Below are 18,571 nucleotides of genomic sequence, written 5' to 3'. Positions count from 1 at the left end.
CCTCGTTTGCGGATTTAGTCGGGTTGGAAGAGAGAAGCCCCTCCCCGATCCCGCCTTTTGTCCACGTTTCACTAGCGCTTGGCGAAGCCGGCTCTCGTCCAGCCCCCGTCCGTGCCGGGTCCCCATTGGCCCTTACCCTGAGCGTCATTGGGCCCCACCCGGAAGTAGCGTTGGGGAAGGCGGTTTCCTAGACTACGCCACCGGAAAGCTGGGGGAGGGGTTCCTGGGGCTGTTGAGAGTGGAGGGCGGCGGCGCTGGCGCTGGGCGACCGGCTCCGCTGGCTTTGGGAAACAGTTCGGTGTCCGGCGCACGCTAGTCCTCCCCGCATCCCCGGCCCCAAGGCCCGGCTCCCCCAGGTCTGCCTCCAGCCCCCAGCCTGGCTATGTGTCCCTCCGGCCGGGTGTAGCTGCTGCGCGTGCGCGGGACCGGCCGGCCGGGCCATGAGCGGAGCCGGCGGCGGCGGCGAAGGCGGCGGTCCGGGCTGCGGGTCCCCTGCCGCCTGGCGGGCGGGATGGAGCCTGGTGGCGACGGCCGCGCTGTGCCTGGTCTCCTCCGCCTCCGTGCTGGCGGCCGGAGCCGCACCCATGAGTAAGGAGGAGAAGCAGAGGCTCGGGTAAGGCTCCGCCCCGGGGGCTCCTCGGGGGTCGCGGCTGCGAGCAGCCCCGGGCCCGCTGGCCGGTGCGGGAGGAGGGGACGGTCAGGGGGCCGCCGGGGCTCTCGGAAAGCGGCCGGCGGGAGGCGAGAAAGAGAGCGAGGAGGCTCCCTGGGGACGCGGGGCAGTGCGGGGTCTCGGGCCGGACCTCCGGGAAACTAGTTCTTAGGGTGCGAAACGCCGCCCCTCTCCGGTCGGGCAGTCCTGGGCGCACCTGTTAGTGGCACACCGCGCTGTCGGCGTTATCCCCGCCCGAGTCACAGCCCCGACAGCCGAAAACGGACTCTCCGAGTCCGGCTACGAACCCTTCCCCAGCAAGCACTTCATGGCTTGTCACTTTCCCAGACTCCCTTCCCACCCAGTTATCCGCCTGGCAGAAATATTCCCCCGAGGGTTCTAGGCTCTCTGCACAGGGAGTAGCTGGTGGGCAGTTTGGAAGCCTGGATATCCCTTTAATGTTACAGATAGAGATTCTTTCTCCACTTTAGAGGCAAAACATATCAAAGTCTTATTAAAACAAAGCTCAAGTCTTATTGGATCCCTTTTACGTTTTACGAAAAGTAAGACTTTCATTTCAGAAACGTCCTAGTAAGGTTTTTTTTTTTTCTTTTTCTTTGATCTTATGTTTTAAATAACGTTCAGCAGAAAGGCTTGTCAGTGATACAATACTAACCGTTTTTGTTGTTTCATCTCAAGTTTTGTAGTTCTTTAAGAAATCCAAGTCACATCAGTTCAGTGTTATGCTAATTCATCCTGCCTTATCTTATGTAGCATTCAAATATAAGATTGCATAACTAGGCCTGGAGATACACTTTATTTCGTTTCTTTAAATGCCAGTAATAGTGCATAATTAGTTTATAGGGTGTTTTAAGAGAAAAAATGATCATCCTACATCCAGATGATGGAGACACGAATCCTCATGAATATCATTGCGAAAAGTTACTTCAATTCATAGGTTGGTGTTACATACAGTGATTCATCTCTTCATGTGTAGACTCCTTGAAACACCTGTGTAAATGTCATCTTTTGACATTAATGGAAGTGTAAATCTGTTCTACCTCTGTAATGAATTTGGCAAGTGATTTACCAACAGGGAAACTTTTATTTATAAAAATGATTTTTAGAACATAAGAGATTTAAATTTAAATGCATGGGAGTTGGATGGGGGAACACTGGATTATAAATTAGGGCATCTGGGTTCTAGCCCTGTCTTTGCTTATGATTAGCTGTATGACCTTGAGAGTTAGCATTGAATTGTGGGAAAAAGCAGTTTTTGGAGTCAGAAAACCTGTTAACAAATTCTACCTTTGTCACTTGCTGCCTTTGTAACCTTGCAAGTCACTTCACTCCTGAGCACTTTTCTTACCCTTATCTGTAAAATGAGGGATTTGTTAGATGACCTTTTAGACATCTTTAATCTCCAAATCTATGATCACATGATCCTATATATACCTCCTCCCATGGTAGCAACTAAACCATCTCTTCATCTAATGTGACTCTTGGCCATATTGTGGTATTAATCCTCCACAGGGAAGATGGGAATTTTTATCTATACTTTTGATATTTTGGAGCTGTCCATTTGGTATCATTCACATCCCTCCCTCATTCTTGCTGTGTGACTGGCACACTTTTCCCCAGAATTTTCTGATAAATTCCTTTGTATTGTTCCTTCTGCACATTTCTTTCTTAATAATGTTTTGTGGTTTATTCATTGTCACTATCTTTCCATTGCATTTTGGGTGTGATCTTTAATTTGAATTCTTTGGAGAATGTGATACAATGTTATTTTTTTAAAAGATGGAGCTTTTGCTTTCTGGGTGAAGCTTGAGTTTATTAAATACCACCTATTGAAAGTTTTTTTTTTTTTTGACAGGTTTTTAGCAATTTTTTTTCATTGATTGGGTTGAGAAAAGGAAGTTTTTATATTCCTTTCTTGATGTCAGTGATATCATTGATATCAATCACTACCACCTGTCTAAAGTTCTTTTAAAAAGAATGATCCTAAATCAATAGTATAAGGGAATATAAAAGTATTCTTAAAACACTTAATTTCTACTAAACAAACTATAATAAATGATCCCAACATATCAGGTTTTTTATATCAGAAAATACTTGGTGAATATTAAAATTGTTTCCTTTGTTTAACTTCTAGTGAACTCAAAATTTAATTTGTTCACCTCACAGATCAAAAAGTGATTATATTAGTTATTATAGTCTAATCTTTAAATCAGAATTTTTTGGTTTTCCAGCCTTATCATTACCAATGGTTAAACATCTGAAAGGGGCACTTAATTTCATGTCAGTACAATGTAAAGAAAAAAAGATTTATCTGCCTCTTTCCATTAGTTTTTTCCATACCTTTGAAGGTGGGTACTTTAATTAGAAGTGTTTTCTAAGGATGTGATTAATGTTCTGGCACTGTGCTAAATGGTGGGGTTAAAAGAAGGCAATAAAGACAGAACCTGCTCCCAATATACTTACATTCAATGTGGGAGAACATCATGTAAACAACTGACTAGATAACAAAGTCCTTAGAGAGTAGATAGAAGGAATTCTAAAAGGGAAGGTATTTAACTTTAGAGAGGACTGGGAACAACAGCCTCTTGGAAAAGGTAGAATTTGAGTAGATTATTGAAGCCAGGGAACATAAAAGATCCAACTGAAGGGACAGAGCATTCCAGGCTTGAGAAATGGCTGGTGACAGGGAAAGAGTATTTTGTTTGAGGAATTGTAATTAGGCTAGGGTTTGCTGGACTGTACAATTTGTGGATGAGAGTGAGGGGCCAAGATATAAAGAGTTTTAAATATCAAATAAAGTATATATTTGATTTGGGAGGATAATAGGAAATCATTCAAGTTTCTTGAGGGAGAGAGGGGGTTCACCTGTCAGCCATGTTATTAAAAAATAACATGGCATTTTAAGTAGGGCATGGATTGGAGTGAGGATAGACTTATCTATAGACTAAGCAAGAAGTAATGAGAGTGCCTTTTGGTTGAAGAAGAGATAGAAAAAATGATGAAGGTATAAGCAATGAGATTTGACAACAGATCGGATGTTGAGAGAATGAGAAGTTGAGGATAACATTGATGTTGTAAGCCGGGGTGACTAGGAAAATAGGGTTGTGGTGTCCTCAGCAGTAGTAGGAAAGTTGAGAAGAGGCAAGGATTTAGGGAAAAGAGAATGTTTTCTGTATTGGAAAATTTGAGTTTGAGATGCTTCCAGAACATCCCATTTGAGAAGTTCAAGGGTTAGTTGGTGCTGTGGGCCTAAAGCTCAGAAGAGATACCAAGGCTAGATATATAAAGATCTGGGAATTTTTATTTATGCAGTTCATAAAGATTGATAGTTGAACTCATTGCTGCTGATGAGATCAGCAATCTAGGTAGATAGAAAAGGCTTAGGACAGAATTTTGTGAGACACTTAAAGTTAGTGACTAGTATATGGGTGAAAAAACTTTAAGAGAGATTAAGAAGTGGTTGGATGTATATAAAGAGAACTATGCCATGAAAAGAGAGAAAATCTAGATGGAGGTGACCATAAGTGTCAGGAAGGATGTTTGAGAAATAACCATTTGGGCAATTAAAAGATTTATTAATATTGTAGAGGACAGTTTTATCCAAATGATGGAGTTAAAAAGCTAGATTAGGGAAGGTTTAGAAAATACTGACAGGGGAGGAAGTGATCATTTCATGTGATTGTTATAAATATATTGAATTTCCTTGATAAGAAGTGATATAAAATGTTACATCTATATCAGGTATAAATGATAGCAAGAAGGTACTCATAGTATCGAGGTAAATGAAATATAGAAACTTTAGCAATCTTTATCCTTCCTGTGACTTAACTAATTTTTTAGACAAAACACAGATCCCTTCAATACTTGCATTTCATTTTAGAGGTGGAAATAATATATTTTATTTGTTTAACAGCTATTTAGAAAAGGACCATATAATGAATTGCTCGAAAATATGTTGAGATATACATACGTATACACATAAGGCCCTTATTTTCATTAATTTTGGAGAAAAGCTAGAGTGTTGATAGTAACATACTCTTGTATTTTTTAAAAAATTATTTATATTTTTATTAGAGAGTTGAAATTGAAGTTGAATTTTTATAAGTACAATTTTTTTTTCTCTGTCCCTCAACTAAAAAGATAAATAATTCTAAAAGATACTTTTTCTTCTACTGGTATTTTTTTCTTCTTCTTGTAACAAACAGATAAGTGACATAATTCCTTTAAGTTTTAAAGTATTAAAATTTAAAAAAAAATTGAGTGGTGGCATGATTCATTAGGAAGACATTGGACTAAGAATAAGAATATCTGGAATTTCTGTGATATTGAGCAAGTCTTCCCTCTGGGTTCTGGTTTTCTTTTCTGTAGAAAATAAGGCTTAGGCTACAGCATTTTCCAAACTAATTGAACTGTAGAACATTTTTAAGTTTTTAGATTTTGTTAAAACCCATAAATGGTTATCTGGAAGAATGGAATATAGCTAGGATAAATGTGAGAGTAGAGAAATTAAAAAAAAAAAAAGCTGAACTCCAGTGAAATGTATTTCAAATGTATGTGCATAATTTTATGTCAATAAGATCAAAACTTTTTTTCTAGATCCTTATACCCACATTGTATGGAACACCAGAGTTTGGTACAGTAGGTACATGTAGAAAAACTGGGCTAGATAATTGCTTATTCTCCTTTGGGTAACAAAATTATGTGATTTTTATGAAATAGGTCAGCAAAACCTTTATTGTTTTGGGGAATATATATTGGAGACTTGATTGTATCAAAATACTGCCTGCCTTATTCTTGCCTGTCTTTGTTTATTTTCCCTATAGCTAAATTAAACAAATATTTTGTTTGTTTTATTGGGGAACAGTATAATTTCTGGTATCTTTCTGAAAGATTTTTAAAATAAAAAATGAATGTTAACCTGATTACTTACTATTCCTCTCCATTTTGTACTTTTTTTAAAATAGGAATCAAGTGCTGGAAATGTTTGATCATGCTTATGGTAATTATATGGTAAGTGAAATATTTGTTTTCATATATCTTGTAAGCTTTTTGGAAGGAAAACTGTTCAAAGTTAGTGATAGAGTTGAATTATAGAATACTTAAATGAAATTTTATTATTTTCACACACACAGAGTAACTTAAAATGGACTAATGAAATAAGATGTTTAGAGAGTCTTTATGAATAGAAAAAAATAGTTAATGTATTCATGTAATAATGTAGCTAATTATGTATATTGGACTTTTTCTAAATTATGTTTCTAAAATGTTTAAAATGTAGTCATTTAAAAAGAATTGCACATCTTTTCCATAGATTAACCAACTTAATGTGGTCATTTAATGTGGTTAAACCAGCCCCTGTTTAAATTGTCATCATTAGTAGAGCCTGGACATTTTATTGTCTTTATAAATGTATTTGTTTTGTTACTGATGATTGAAGGTGATAATTCTTTTTCATTGGCAACTACTTGTATTAACTAATATAAAAATCTTGAAATTGAAAAAAGTCAATATGAATATAAATGGAAAGAGATGATCTTCAGATTTATACTTGAGAATACTTTCAGTATGTGTTTTCCTTTGCATTGTGAAGGATGTAATTTGCTTTTACAGTTATCTCTAAAATATATACATGTGTTTTTGGGGAAAGAATTTGGTGTAATACCATATTGCCCCATCACAGAGTTGATTTAGGTTTATTTTGACTTGAAGGCTTCTTAATTTGTTTCTCTTGGTCCTTTGTCAGCTAAACATTAACCAAAATAGGATTGTGTATCTGTTTGAATGTGCTAATATATATAGGTTTTGTGACAGTGGATTTTGATATTTTTCACCTGTCTTTCTCCCAAGTCATAAACTCTGATGGTACAGATTGTGTGTTCAATAACTATCTTTTGCTATTTGATAATAAGCAGTTTGATTTGGGCAAGGAAGAAGCATATTTTAAATACTTTAACAGCTTTCAAGTAATTTCTTGAGCCTGTCAAACTTTTATTTTTACCTCTCTTCATTGTGGGCAATCTGTGGCTGATTACTTGGGCTGACAAAGAACATAGCATAAGATTTAAATCAGGTTTAAGTTTGAAGCCTATCTTTGTTGCTGACTCTATATGTGAACTTGGAAAAAATTAACCTCTTCCAATCTCAGTTTCCTTATCTATAAAATGAGGATATTGGACTAGAATAATATTTAAAGCTTCTTCTGACTCCTAGATTATGTTCTAGCTATCCTATTTTTTTCACAGCTCCACTTAGCCAGTTTAAGTAGTCTCTAATAGGAAGTTAACATTTCAACCAACAAACTAATAAAACCCAAGCAACTAATTACAATTCAAACAAGCTAGTATGGACATTCATTTTCCCTCCTTAATGCTGATTTATAAATGAAATTTGATCATTTATGTAACCTATCCTGATTAGTTTAGAAGCTCATAGTTCTAATGATTAAGACATTGAATATCAAAATAATTATGCTTATTTTATAAAATGACTGTATTTAGTTGATCCCCCCATAGCCAGCTAATAATTAGAAAGTACATCAATCTTGACCACCAAATCACCTAAAATTATAGTGTTCTCTTGTACTGTTTTAAGATTCTAATTTATTACACTAGATTTCAACTTAGCATAACTATTAAAATTGACAGCTTTTTAACATATGTTTGAAAGGACTCTGGAGTTCATTCATGTTCCCAGAAATTCTTTACATCAATGTGTAGTGTAAAAACCTGGTTATATTATGTGTGATAATTGTTCTCTAACAACATCATTTTAAGGAAGTATTTCATATAAACTGACTTAGAACATAAAATGGAATTTGGAAGTTTTGGTATATGTAGGTTCTTTGTAAAGTCCTCATTAATTCTTAAACTTAAATAATTTGCATTGTATGTGTGAAAAACAAAACAAAATGTTTTATAGTAGTTATTGACTTTCTTTTCCTAGATTTTAGTTCTGTCCGCCACAGGACATGATTATTTTTTTGGCTACTGTAACATTAAAATTTTTTTTCATTAGACTTGAAACATATTGTATACAGTGTTAAACTTTGGTACGTTTATTTATTATTGTAGATTAAATTTCTGTCTTACATAAAATATGAGTTATTAACCTTTTAAAAAGTATACGAGGCTTTTTAAAACTTTTTTTTTTTTGGAGGGGATGGTTATATATTTAAAAGATATTTGCCAGGAGAAATAATATCTTGTGATAGAAGATTACTTGGGTTTATAAGTATAAAGCTGTCAGAATGGAGGCTTGATACATATATAAATATGCAAGTTACCTTTTCAATAAGGATTGTTGGAGTGGTTATGTGTTTTTATAAACTGTGGTTTATATTCCTGTTTTAACATATTGAGGTTTCAGTTTTCATCTTTTGCACCTGTTTAGCAGAAAGCACCCCTGTGATAAATTTTGCAATGTTTGTAATGAAAACTTGGTCATTATTCCTTTAATTTAGAAAATTAAGCCTGAAGTGAAGGGAGCTACTTTATATTGTGAAAATAAAGATTTTTCCCCCCACTGTCTGCAAATTTCAGAAATACTAAGGTTTATTGAAATATTGAAAAACATTTGGAGTAAGCCTATCCATTAAACCAGGCTAAAATATTTAATTTTAAGGATTTGAAAGTCTTGATTGCCCTTCAATTTAAATGCTTCTATTCATTCCTGAAACATACAATGATATGCTGTATCAGTCCCAAAGGAATGATAGTTGTCATATGCAGGAAGAGCATCGTGTATGTGTGTGTCTGTGTATGTATGTACAAACATGTACATGGTCACACTTATGATGTGAATATGAATGATGAACAGTAGAGTACTATAGTAATCCTAGTAGTGAAAAAGGAAAAAATAAATATGGAGTTCAATCAGTAGCTTCAAGAAGTTGCCAGAAAGTATCTTAGTATTGTTGAATGAATTCTCTCATTTGATTTTAGAAGGCCTTATATAGTATCACAGTTTGGAATAGCTATATTTCAACGTTGACAGCTAGTTAGTTGCTGTTGTTGTTAGGTCATTTTCAGTTGTGTACTACTGTCTGTAGTCCCATTTGGGCTTTTCTTGGCAAAGATACAGGAGTGGTTTGCCATTTCCTTCTCTAGCTCATTTTATACATGAGGAAATTTAAGTAACTTGCTTTGGGTCCCACAGTTAGTAAATGCCTGAATTCGAATTTGAACTCTGCACTTCCTGCCTCCAGGTCCAACATACTATCAACAACCCACATAACACCAATTAAATTCTGCTGTTAAAATGCCTGAAGTTCTTCTGAGCAGGGAGGAAGAACAACAGCTACTGTATGTTGCATGAGTATAAATATTTAACATATATGTTACTAAAATTTATATAGGTTTTATATTTTTATAACAACTTTTAAAAATTGACTACCATTATTATAAAATAAATTAAATTCTTTGACTTTGATTTGCTTTTGGTGTAGGCTTTAAAAAGAACCTGATTATTGGTTCTACTCTGATTTTAGTGGTGCAGAGCAGAGCTATTTACCTTCTTATCCTGTCCCATTCTTAATACTTCCCCCAGTAGATTTAGACATGAATGTGGAGACTACTATATTTATTACTTGCAATCAGGCATGTGTGCTATCCAAATATATACAGAACTCTTCAATCAGCTGTTTTATTTCTGACTGTACAGTAATGTATTTTATCCACATTGCATCATGATGAAATTAAGTAACCTTTTCCTTTCTCCAGATGTAGGAATACTTTGGTTAGGAGGAAGTATATTACTTCAAATAGTCTGAATGTTTAGCAACCTAATAAGGATGTTTACTTGCCACGTATGCAGTGGAATTAAAACAAATCAGGCTTTTTTTGTATGGTTAACTTGATGAGAAGATAATGCTTTTATCCCCCATCATGACAAGAAGAAAAGAATATTTCTTTAACAGCAAATTCAGAAGTTAGTTATTTCATTTTGTGATAATTTAACATTATTTAAGCTTTTTCTTACCTGAGTAATGTTAGGATTTGCATTTGATATTTACTTTTTTGGCATTTCGTTGTTGCCTTTCTTATTTATTTATTTATTTTTAGTAGATTGGATTGTAAGGAATTATTTACAAGTAAAATTTACAGAGTTTAAAGGTATCAGTAAAATCTAACATGGACAGCTGTCTTGGGATGGGGTGAATTGCCTTTTGCTGAAAATCTTTAGGTAGCTGTTTGGATAACTATTTGATATGTTGTAGAAAGGATTTGATTTTAATCCACTTATGGATTGATTGCTTGCCTTTGGGGTTCCATTCCATTGTGAAATTCTGCAATTCTATGAAATTGTTAAAGCAAATTATGAATTTGTTAATTGCTTTGCAGTTACAGCAAAACTTCAGGTATTTGCCATTCCTCATAGCTACAGTATAATATCTCAGTGCCTGGCTTTTGTTCTTTTTCCTATATTTCTTTTTTAACTTCTCATTGCAGGGACTGCTGTTTTCTAAGGCTTAATGGCTTAAATTCTTGGATTTCCTGAGTATATCTTCTTTTTTTTTTTTTTTTAAATTTAATAGCCTTTTATTTACAGGTTATATGCATGGGTAACTTTACAGCGTTAACAATTGCCAAACCTCTTGTTCCAATTTTTCACCTCTTACCCTCCACCCTCTCCCCTAGATGGCAGGATGACCAGTAGATGTTAAATACATTAAAATATAAATTAGATACACAATAAGTATACATGACCAAAACATTATTTTGCTGTATAAAAAGATCAGAATCTAAAATATTGTACAATTAGCCTGTGAAGGAAATCCAAAATGCAGGTCTGCAAAAAATCAGACTCTGAAATATTGTACAATTAGCTTATGAAGGAAATCAAAAATGCAGGTGGGCATAAATATAGGGATTGGGAATTCAATGTAATGGTTTTTAGTCATCTCCCAGAGTTCTTTCTCTGGGCGTAGCTGGTTCAGTTCATTACTGCTCCATTGGAAATGATTTGATAACCATTAATTCCTACAAAAGATTTAAAAGGGCAGGGTCTTTGAAAGATGGGGATTAGATAAAAAGGATTTCACTGTAGTATAAAGAATCAGGTTGGAATAATGGATAAGGAAATTAATTCAGCAGATATCTATATTCAGGTCCTATCTCTGACACATACTAGTTTTTTTTTTTTTTGTTTGTTTGTTTGTTTATGTTTTTTGACCTTGTGCAAAATCATTTAACCTCTCACTGGCCCAAGCAACTCTTTAAGACTCCAAATTACAGGACAATTTCTGATCTGCATTGAGAAAGGTAGTTTCCATCAAGGAGTTTTCCCTAAACAGAGGAACACCACAGGTCTGAACAGCATGGTAATAGCTAATAATAGCTAACATTTATATAGCACTTTAAAGTTTGCAAATAATTTTATAGATATTATCCCATTTGTTTCTTGAAACCACCTTGGGAGATAGATGCTATTATTCTGCATCCCAATCTCATTTTATAGATGAGAAAACTGAGCCAGCCAGGAGTATATCTTCTTATTAAACAATGTTATTCCTTTTCTCCATTCTTTTTCTTTCAAATTTGCTTTTCTGTGTGGTATATTTGGTATCCCTTCTCACTTCCTATAGAATATTAGCCACTTGGGAAGAGGAATTTTTTTTCTTCTTTGTAACCCTAGATCTAACAGTATATCAGCATATAGTGTTGCTTAGTAAATGTTTTGGAATTGGATTGTGGATTTGAATTTACATTTTTGTGGAAGTTTTATGCAGCTCTCAAAGTGCAGTAGTAACTTGGAAAAAGTTGATTTCTTTGTAGTCTTTGCTTTTTGAATGTTTATATATATGGTTAAAGTTTGAGAAATTAAGGGAATGAAAAATGATGATCACTGTGGAACAGGTATAATTTGTCTTTAATAGGTTCTGGGAAGTAATAGGTAAAAGACATGCACGTTGATGAGTGCAGGGAACCCTCTTACTCTAAACTTTGTGACTCCCCAGTACCTGTCTAGATAGGGTTTCATATTAGGGATACTTGGTAAATGTTTGTTGACTGAGCAGTATTGTCATAGTTACGCATTTACAATTTAGCAGCTGCATTACGTGGTAAAACTAACAAATTATAAGGTACTTGGAGGAAAGGAGTGTTAGATATACAGTTTTCCTTTTAAACAATGGCATTTTAAAAAACATATATTGGGGTAAAAATCTTAATCAAATGTGTTAAATTTTTCCCTATGTGAAACAGGCTGATGAGGTTCAATTTCTTATAGCTCGGGAATCTTCATTCTGTTAGTTAAGAACATCATTCCCTAGAAAACAACTCAGTCCTTAGCACCCTAATCTGTGCTGGCTCTTCCTTCTGTCACACCCCTCAACGTCTGGATTAGGGGGAAGTGCTAATATCACTCACCTGCTGTTTCCAGACCTGCTGCTCTCTGTATCCAGGAACCACTCCACTTTTTAAGTTAACTTCATCTGTTTATATCACCCTGCCTAGATCCTTCTTGTTGGTCATCTGCTGATCTTAATTAATTAGCTGGTGAGTTCAGCATCTAGCATACCTTGTCTCTTCTCTATCCCAGCCTCCACTCATGCCCTTGATAAATTTTTTTTGTTTGTTTGCTTGTATTATTTTGTTTTTTTAAGTGACATTTATTTTAGAACACTTTAAAATCTTGACCTTAGATCAAACCAAAATCTAGACTGTTTCACTTCTAAGCTAATGAATGCTGAAATTCTCTTTGATCACAACTCCTGTCTTTCTGCCTTCCCTATTCCCCTTCTCTTAAAAACCTGTTTTTTATTTTCTCTCTGACTTTATGCCTTTAGATCTCTAAAGCCCTTGACTTTCTCCTACTCCAGCTTTCTTGTTGTGGCTTTACTTTCGTAGCCTTAAATTTAGCAACTAGTTAAGTGATGGGTCCTTTCTCTTCTGCTCATGTTGTTGGACACTGTTGGAAGAAGTCATGAAGTTCTTTACAGAGTACACCATAAGTTCATGTTATCTATGTAAAACAGGCTTCCTATTATCTATGATTGGTTATATGATATTCTCTTAACCTCAAATGACTATGCTATGGTCTTTTAATGTCTTCTCTTCATTTTCTAGTTTTCGATACCCTAACTTTGTCCCTATCCCCATCCTCTATCAGCATATGATTTTAACTCCTATTTTATAGAGGATTTTGGGACAACCATTTGTGAGTTCTTGTAGCTCTCCTCTTTTGTATCTGTCTTTACCTATTTTTTCTTCCTTTCCTCTAATCTCAGAGAATAATGAGACTTTTCTTGCCTTACCCTTCTGCTCATGTCTGTCTAAAAGGTGTTTGTTCCATTGACCATTTTACTCAGATCTCTCTTATCCTTAAAAGTAAATTAATTTGTCCTACCATTCCTTCTAGCTGTTTTTCCTATATAACATCTCTTTAATTACTAAATTCCTAGAAAGAGTAGTTTACATTGCTGCCTCTACGTCTGGTTTTGGATTGGTACAAATTAGGAATTTTATTATTCACATTTGCACTGCATATTCTTTTGGGCTGGAGCCAGTTATATATTATTATATAATTATAACAATGAATAATGTGAATTTGAATAGGTGTGACCACTATTAACTCCTCAACTGATTCCTATCTGAATTTCAACCTGCTGTTCTAGTGATCTTCACTCAAAGGTTGCCAAGGAACTCAATTTTTAAATCTAGTGGTTTTTTGCTAGTCCTCATGATCTCATTCTTTATGTAGCTATCAACACTGTAGATCTCCTTTTGGATAGTTTCCTTATAAAGCAACTTGGCTGTTTTCTTGCTTGTCTTATTGTAAATTCTTAGGTTCTTTTACTATTATCTTTTTTTCCATTCCCTATGTTCCTAAGCTCTGTCCTGGGTTGGAGTTATCTTGAATCATCTCATTGTTGAGAAGAGCCAAATCCTTCATAGTTGATCATCACATAATCTTATTCTTACTGTGTACAATGTTCCCTTGGTTCTTCTTACTTCACTCAGCATCAGTTTATGTAAGTCTTTTCTGAAATCATTTCTTATGATGTCATCATATCTTATAGAACAATAATATTCTATTTCAGAGAATTCCATTTCTTTAGGCTGGCCATTTAATGTCTATCCTAGGACAAGTTATTATAGGGTGCAATGGAAAGAATGCTGGATGGAGTCCAACTCTCCCACTTGCAATATGGCTAATTTTGCACAGATCACTTCCACAACTACCAGTCTGTGTGATCCTGGGACCTTATGAAGCCTTAGTTTCTTCATCTTTATATGAGGGAAGAAGTTGTATCTTTAACAGTTTTGAAAAATTGCATTGTTTAAAGTGAAAAAATGTTGGCAGAAGTATAAAATGTAAGCCATATTATTGTCTTAATGTTTTGTAGAATTCTAACATATATTTATAGCATCTGCAAAAAATAAAATCATCTTCTCATGTTTGTATTGTCCAGTATTGATTTTTTTTCTTGTAGTAAGGTTCTGTATGAAGAATTGTATGCTGTCCTTTAAATCAAGAGCTAAAAAAGCAAGCCAGGGATCAACATATATAGATTGCCATGTCTTCCTGGCTCCTTTGTGGGGGTGCCTAATTTTCTGGTCATCATCATATTACAGGGAAAGAGACCAAAAACTAAAATAGGTCATGTGAAGAAGCTGCTATGGAGATTTTTTTTTTCCTTCCTTCAAAACTAAAACTTGAGACTTGTTTTGGGGGGAAACAAAGTATTTCAATGAATAAAGGCATTTTTTATATGCTAAATGCTAGGAATAAGCATAGAGAAAGGAAAAAACCCTGGGAATTTGCATGCTAATGAGGAAACTAATATATTTCTGGGAGTAATGAAGGGCATACCCCAGTGAGTTGATCATAGAACAGTCAAATGATGTTCCTTAGAGCAGTGGTAATAGTGTTATTGATTTGATTGATTCCTGAACTCAGGGCAAAATGTAGACTTTCGAGGGATAGGGAAGTAAGGTGTTAGGAAGGATGCCAAAATTAGGTTAATAATTAAGTAGCATGTTAAGCATGATATGGTCTGGTGGTCTTAGGAAACATAAACATTGGGTAGTTGAATTTACTTGCACTGGTCTAGAATTTATATAGTTGAATTTACTCTCTGATTAAGATAATTTGGGCTCAGAGCAAGAGTTGAGGTGAGTAAATGAACTTCACTTAGGAACTGGGGACATTTTTCTGGTAGTCTGGTATGGATATGGTGTGGTAAGTTTGGGCATCAACTGAGTAGATGATATTGGGTATGTGGCCATATTTGATATCTAATATGCCAGTTCAGATTTCCTTATTTTATAGAAATAATAGCTTTTTTTTTTTTTTTTTTTTTTTTTAAAGAAAGAAATAGTAGCTTTGATTGTTTCCAGATTAAATGTACTTAAACATTAGATAGGTTGCACTAGTTACATGGTGTGTTCTCTGTCTTGGTTTTCTAAATAATTCAGTTGATTTTTCTTACAGGAACATGCTTACCCAGCTGATGAACTCATGCCCTTAACTTGCCGGGGTCGTGTTAGAGGTCAGGAGCCAAGTCGGGGTGATGTTGATGATGCATTAGGAAAGTGAGTATTTCTTTAAGTTTTATTTGTACCCAAAGCTTAGATCACTTTTAGGACCTTTGCAAAATGTTTGATTTTTCAGGTCAACTTTTGACATCTTAATAAATTTAAATAGAAGCCCATGAATGGTGTATTTTGAAATATTAAATCTTGTGATTGGTATGAAGATAACAGATCATTGTTCTTAGGCGATGCAAGATATGCTTAAAATATCCTTAAATGATTTTATGAATATAATATTTTTCATTTCTTGCCATGTTTTTGGGAAAACGTTCAAGCTTCAGTTATGTTTTTATTTTGTATAACTGTTAATTAGGTTACTTAGCTAATGTATAGTTTGAATAGCAGCCCTTAAAAACAGTACCTATGTAACCATGGGATGGATTTGAACCAGATTCAAAGTCAAAATGTTAGTTGTTATATTGGATAGAAAACAGCATGAGCATTTTATTTAAATGATCTTTAATAAATCAAAGTGTTGCATTATTAGCCTATCATAAACTAAAATTGTTATTATAAAGCATTATTAATACTGTTATATTTAAGATATTTGCTTTCCACAAGTAAAATGAAAGATAGTTCTTATCTTTTTGTGGGTTCTCTAACAAATAAGCCCTTGAAAGATGCATGCACACTGTGATAAGTGCATTTGGTTTCCATTTTAAATTATCTTTCCCAATGGAAAAAAACAAACTGGAGAGAATAAAATTAGTGCTGAAGTCTTTTAGGATAAATAAGCATACTGTGTATGTAAAACCAGAATTTTTAGAAATAGGTACACTAACATTTAAAAATGCAACTCAAGACTGACTTTTGATTGGTAAATAACAGAACCTTTTGTATTTGCTTCTCAAATGTTGTCATACTTTGAGTTCATTGTGTGTGTGTTTTTTTAATTAATTAGACAGATGTTTTGTATTTGTGTTTTGTTTCTTTTGGCTTGTTTTGTTCCTTCTTACTAGGAGCAAGAATCAGGAATTGGATTGATCTACAATGATTGAGGACAAAATACTCAAGAAAAAAATTTTCTGTTTGTGATAGGTCAATGCAATGTTAAATGATAGGAATCCAAATTCTCAAAATACTAGTTTAAAATGAGGTATAATAAACTTTTATTTGATTGGGTCACAAATGGGCTTTCTAATTAATCAAATATTCTGGTAAATATTTTATATCTACCCACACAGATGATGAATATTCATAGAATTAGAATATGTCTGGGTAATTTTACACTTTAATTTCACTGGCAATTTAATCTTTGTTGAAGTATTTTATGGTCTTACATTGTTTTGGGCTTATCTTTATTAACATCAGTTATCATTGTATAAAAGGTGACTACAAAAGTACTGGTTATGAGAGAGTGCTGGTATATAAAATGCCAGATAACAAAGAGTCTACTGTATATGGATAAGACATTCAGGATTCTAATTTTCTATATCTGGTTATACTTGTTTCTTAGATTTTCCCTGACACTGATTGATACTTTGGACACTCTTGTGGTAGGTTTGATCCTTCCTGGATTTTTTTTCATTCTATAAATTTCATATATACATATATATATATATATATGCGCATTAAAGTATTATAAAGATAGAGATGATAAAGTAATCAGCAGAGAGTAGCATTGAGGATTGAACTTGATTTTCCATACTTAGTCTCTTGGACCTTTGTTTCTAAGTAAATCTTTTATTTTAGTGTCCCCATAATTGGATAAGATATCCATCAATCTCTAATGTCCCTTGAAATTATTCAGAATATTGAAGAGATATATTCAGCTACTTTTGTGTGTGATTTAATTTAAACATATGGTGTTACATTGTCAGGAAACACAGATTTTTTGTTCGTCATGTAAGAAAATAATTTTAGGCCCTGCTTCAGTTGTTTCTATCCAGAAGTCACTCTTCCTAGTGATAATGAAAAATGATAAAATTATCAGTCTTTTTAAAGTAATATATTTATGCTGTTCTTCCTTCTCCTCACTAAATCAAACTTCTTCAAAGTTAATCTTTTTTATCTTTTGGGCCAGTCCTATTATTTCATTGATATAGGGAACTTTCCTGTAAAGAAACTCTCTTTACTCATTTTGTAGTCTTAGAGATGCCTGGGTTGATGAAAAACTAAATGACTTTTCTTGTGTCATATAAATCAGTGTGTGTCAGAGAGGAAACACGGAGTTAAGAAGACCTGGGTTTAAGACTAATGTTCACCAGATTCTCACCTTTTGGTGTTTGGTGTTTGTTTATTAGCAGTTAGATACATAAGTAAGAGTCTTTTAGTTTTTTAAGATAGAGAAAATGACAGAATTTTTCAATTTTGTATCTCATAGAATAATGTTAAATTCTCCTTTTCTATCTCTGAGAGAGCTCAAGTATTTTTATTTTATTATTTTCCTTAAAACATTTAAAAAAATTTTTTCCCCCAAATTCTTTATTTATCTCGCTGAACAAATTTTTTAAAGTTAATTTTCCCACCCTAGAAGAAAGTCTAATATAAAAATTGTTTTAAGTTTTGGTGGAGAAGGATTTGAAACTGGAGGAGTAAAATTAAATTTCACATGCTAAAATTACCAGATGCTAACATTAACACTTAGATTGCTCTTCTTAGTTTGTGCCCTGTATAAAAATGGGAAAAACTTAAGACCTGCATTGTTAAATTTCAGGTTTCATCCTTTTAAATTTGATGAGATTTTTTTTCTTTTGAGATAATGTTCCATATAGTGACTAAAAAAAAAAAAATTCTGGAATGATTGTTGAAATTATTGCTTTGGGGTTTCTTTAACTCATTACATCTCCACTTTTTTCTCCTGAGCCTAATTCTAATCTAATTAGGTCTTTAGATGCTCAATTTGAATAGTTTTATAAAATATATAAACAGGAGTGGTAATCCTTTCTAGTTTGTTTCAGTAGTCTTTGAGGATACTTCTTTTGTAGAGGAGAATAAATTTTGCAAAGAATATCTCAAAAGATATGAATTGTCACTGTGGGTGGAACGGAACAGATTCTCCTTTGGTAAAGGATAAAAATCGATAAGACTGTGATGAGTAGGATTAGCAACAGGGGGGTTTAAGATAGTAAGTCTCCTGTATATCTTTCCTCTGATTATTGGTGAAAATCTCATCTCTACTATATTTCCCTGTTTTACATGCCCTCTAATCATATCCTCACCATATCCTAATGAGTTTTCAGAAATACTAGCTTGAAGTATCATGTACGCTCTGTTCAAAAACTTCATTCTAACTCCACCCCCCCTTCTAAATAGTTTCCTCACAAAATTGTTGAGCCTCTCTAGAAAATGGTTAATCAGATTTTTTAATTCTCAGTGGTAGGAAGCATTCCTGAATAATAACAAATAATTACTCATGGACATCATA

General features: G+C 34.4%; 1 protein-coding gene across 4 annotated transcripts in view; it reads left to right on the top strand.

Annotated features, from left to right (window-relative positions):
* The first annotated feature begins 220 nt into the window (after positions 1 to 220).
* The window catches only part of EDEM3 (ER degradation enhancing alpha-mannosidase like protein 3), a 57,748-nt gene continuing 39,397 nt past the window's right edge, over positions 221 to 18,571 (top strand). For 2 of the 4 annotated variants that reach the window (XM_031937028.1, XM_031937029.1), the window contains exons 1-4: positions 223 to 613; positions 5,635 to 5,680; positions 15,104 to 15,204; positions 16,661 to 16,700. In XM_031937028.1, coding sequence (XP_031792888.1) covers positions 441 to 613; positions 5,635 to 5,680; positions 15,104 to 15,204; positions 16,661 to 16,700 — 360 coding nt within the window. In that variant the 5' untranslated portion in view covers positions 223 to 440. Of the gene's footprint in view, positions 614 to 5,634; positions 5,681 to 15,103; positions 15,205 to 16,660; positions 16,701 to 18,571 lie in introns of all 4 variants that reach the window. The other 2 variants (XM_031937026.1, XM_031937030.1) reach the window with 2 other exon arrangements.

Source organism: Sarcophilus harrisii, chromosome 4, assembly GCF_902635505.1.
Source record: "Sarcophilus harrisii chromosome 4, mSarHar1.11, whole genome shotgun sequence".
In the NCBI taxonomy this organism is placed as follows: Eukaryota; Metazoa; Chordata; class Mammalia; order Dasyuromorphia; family Dasyuridae; genus Sarcophilus; species Sarcophilus harrisii.
This window is presented reverse-complemented; position numbering and strand designations above follow the sequence as displayed.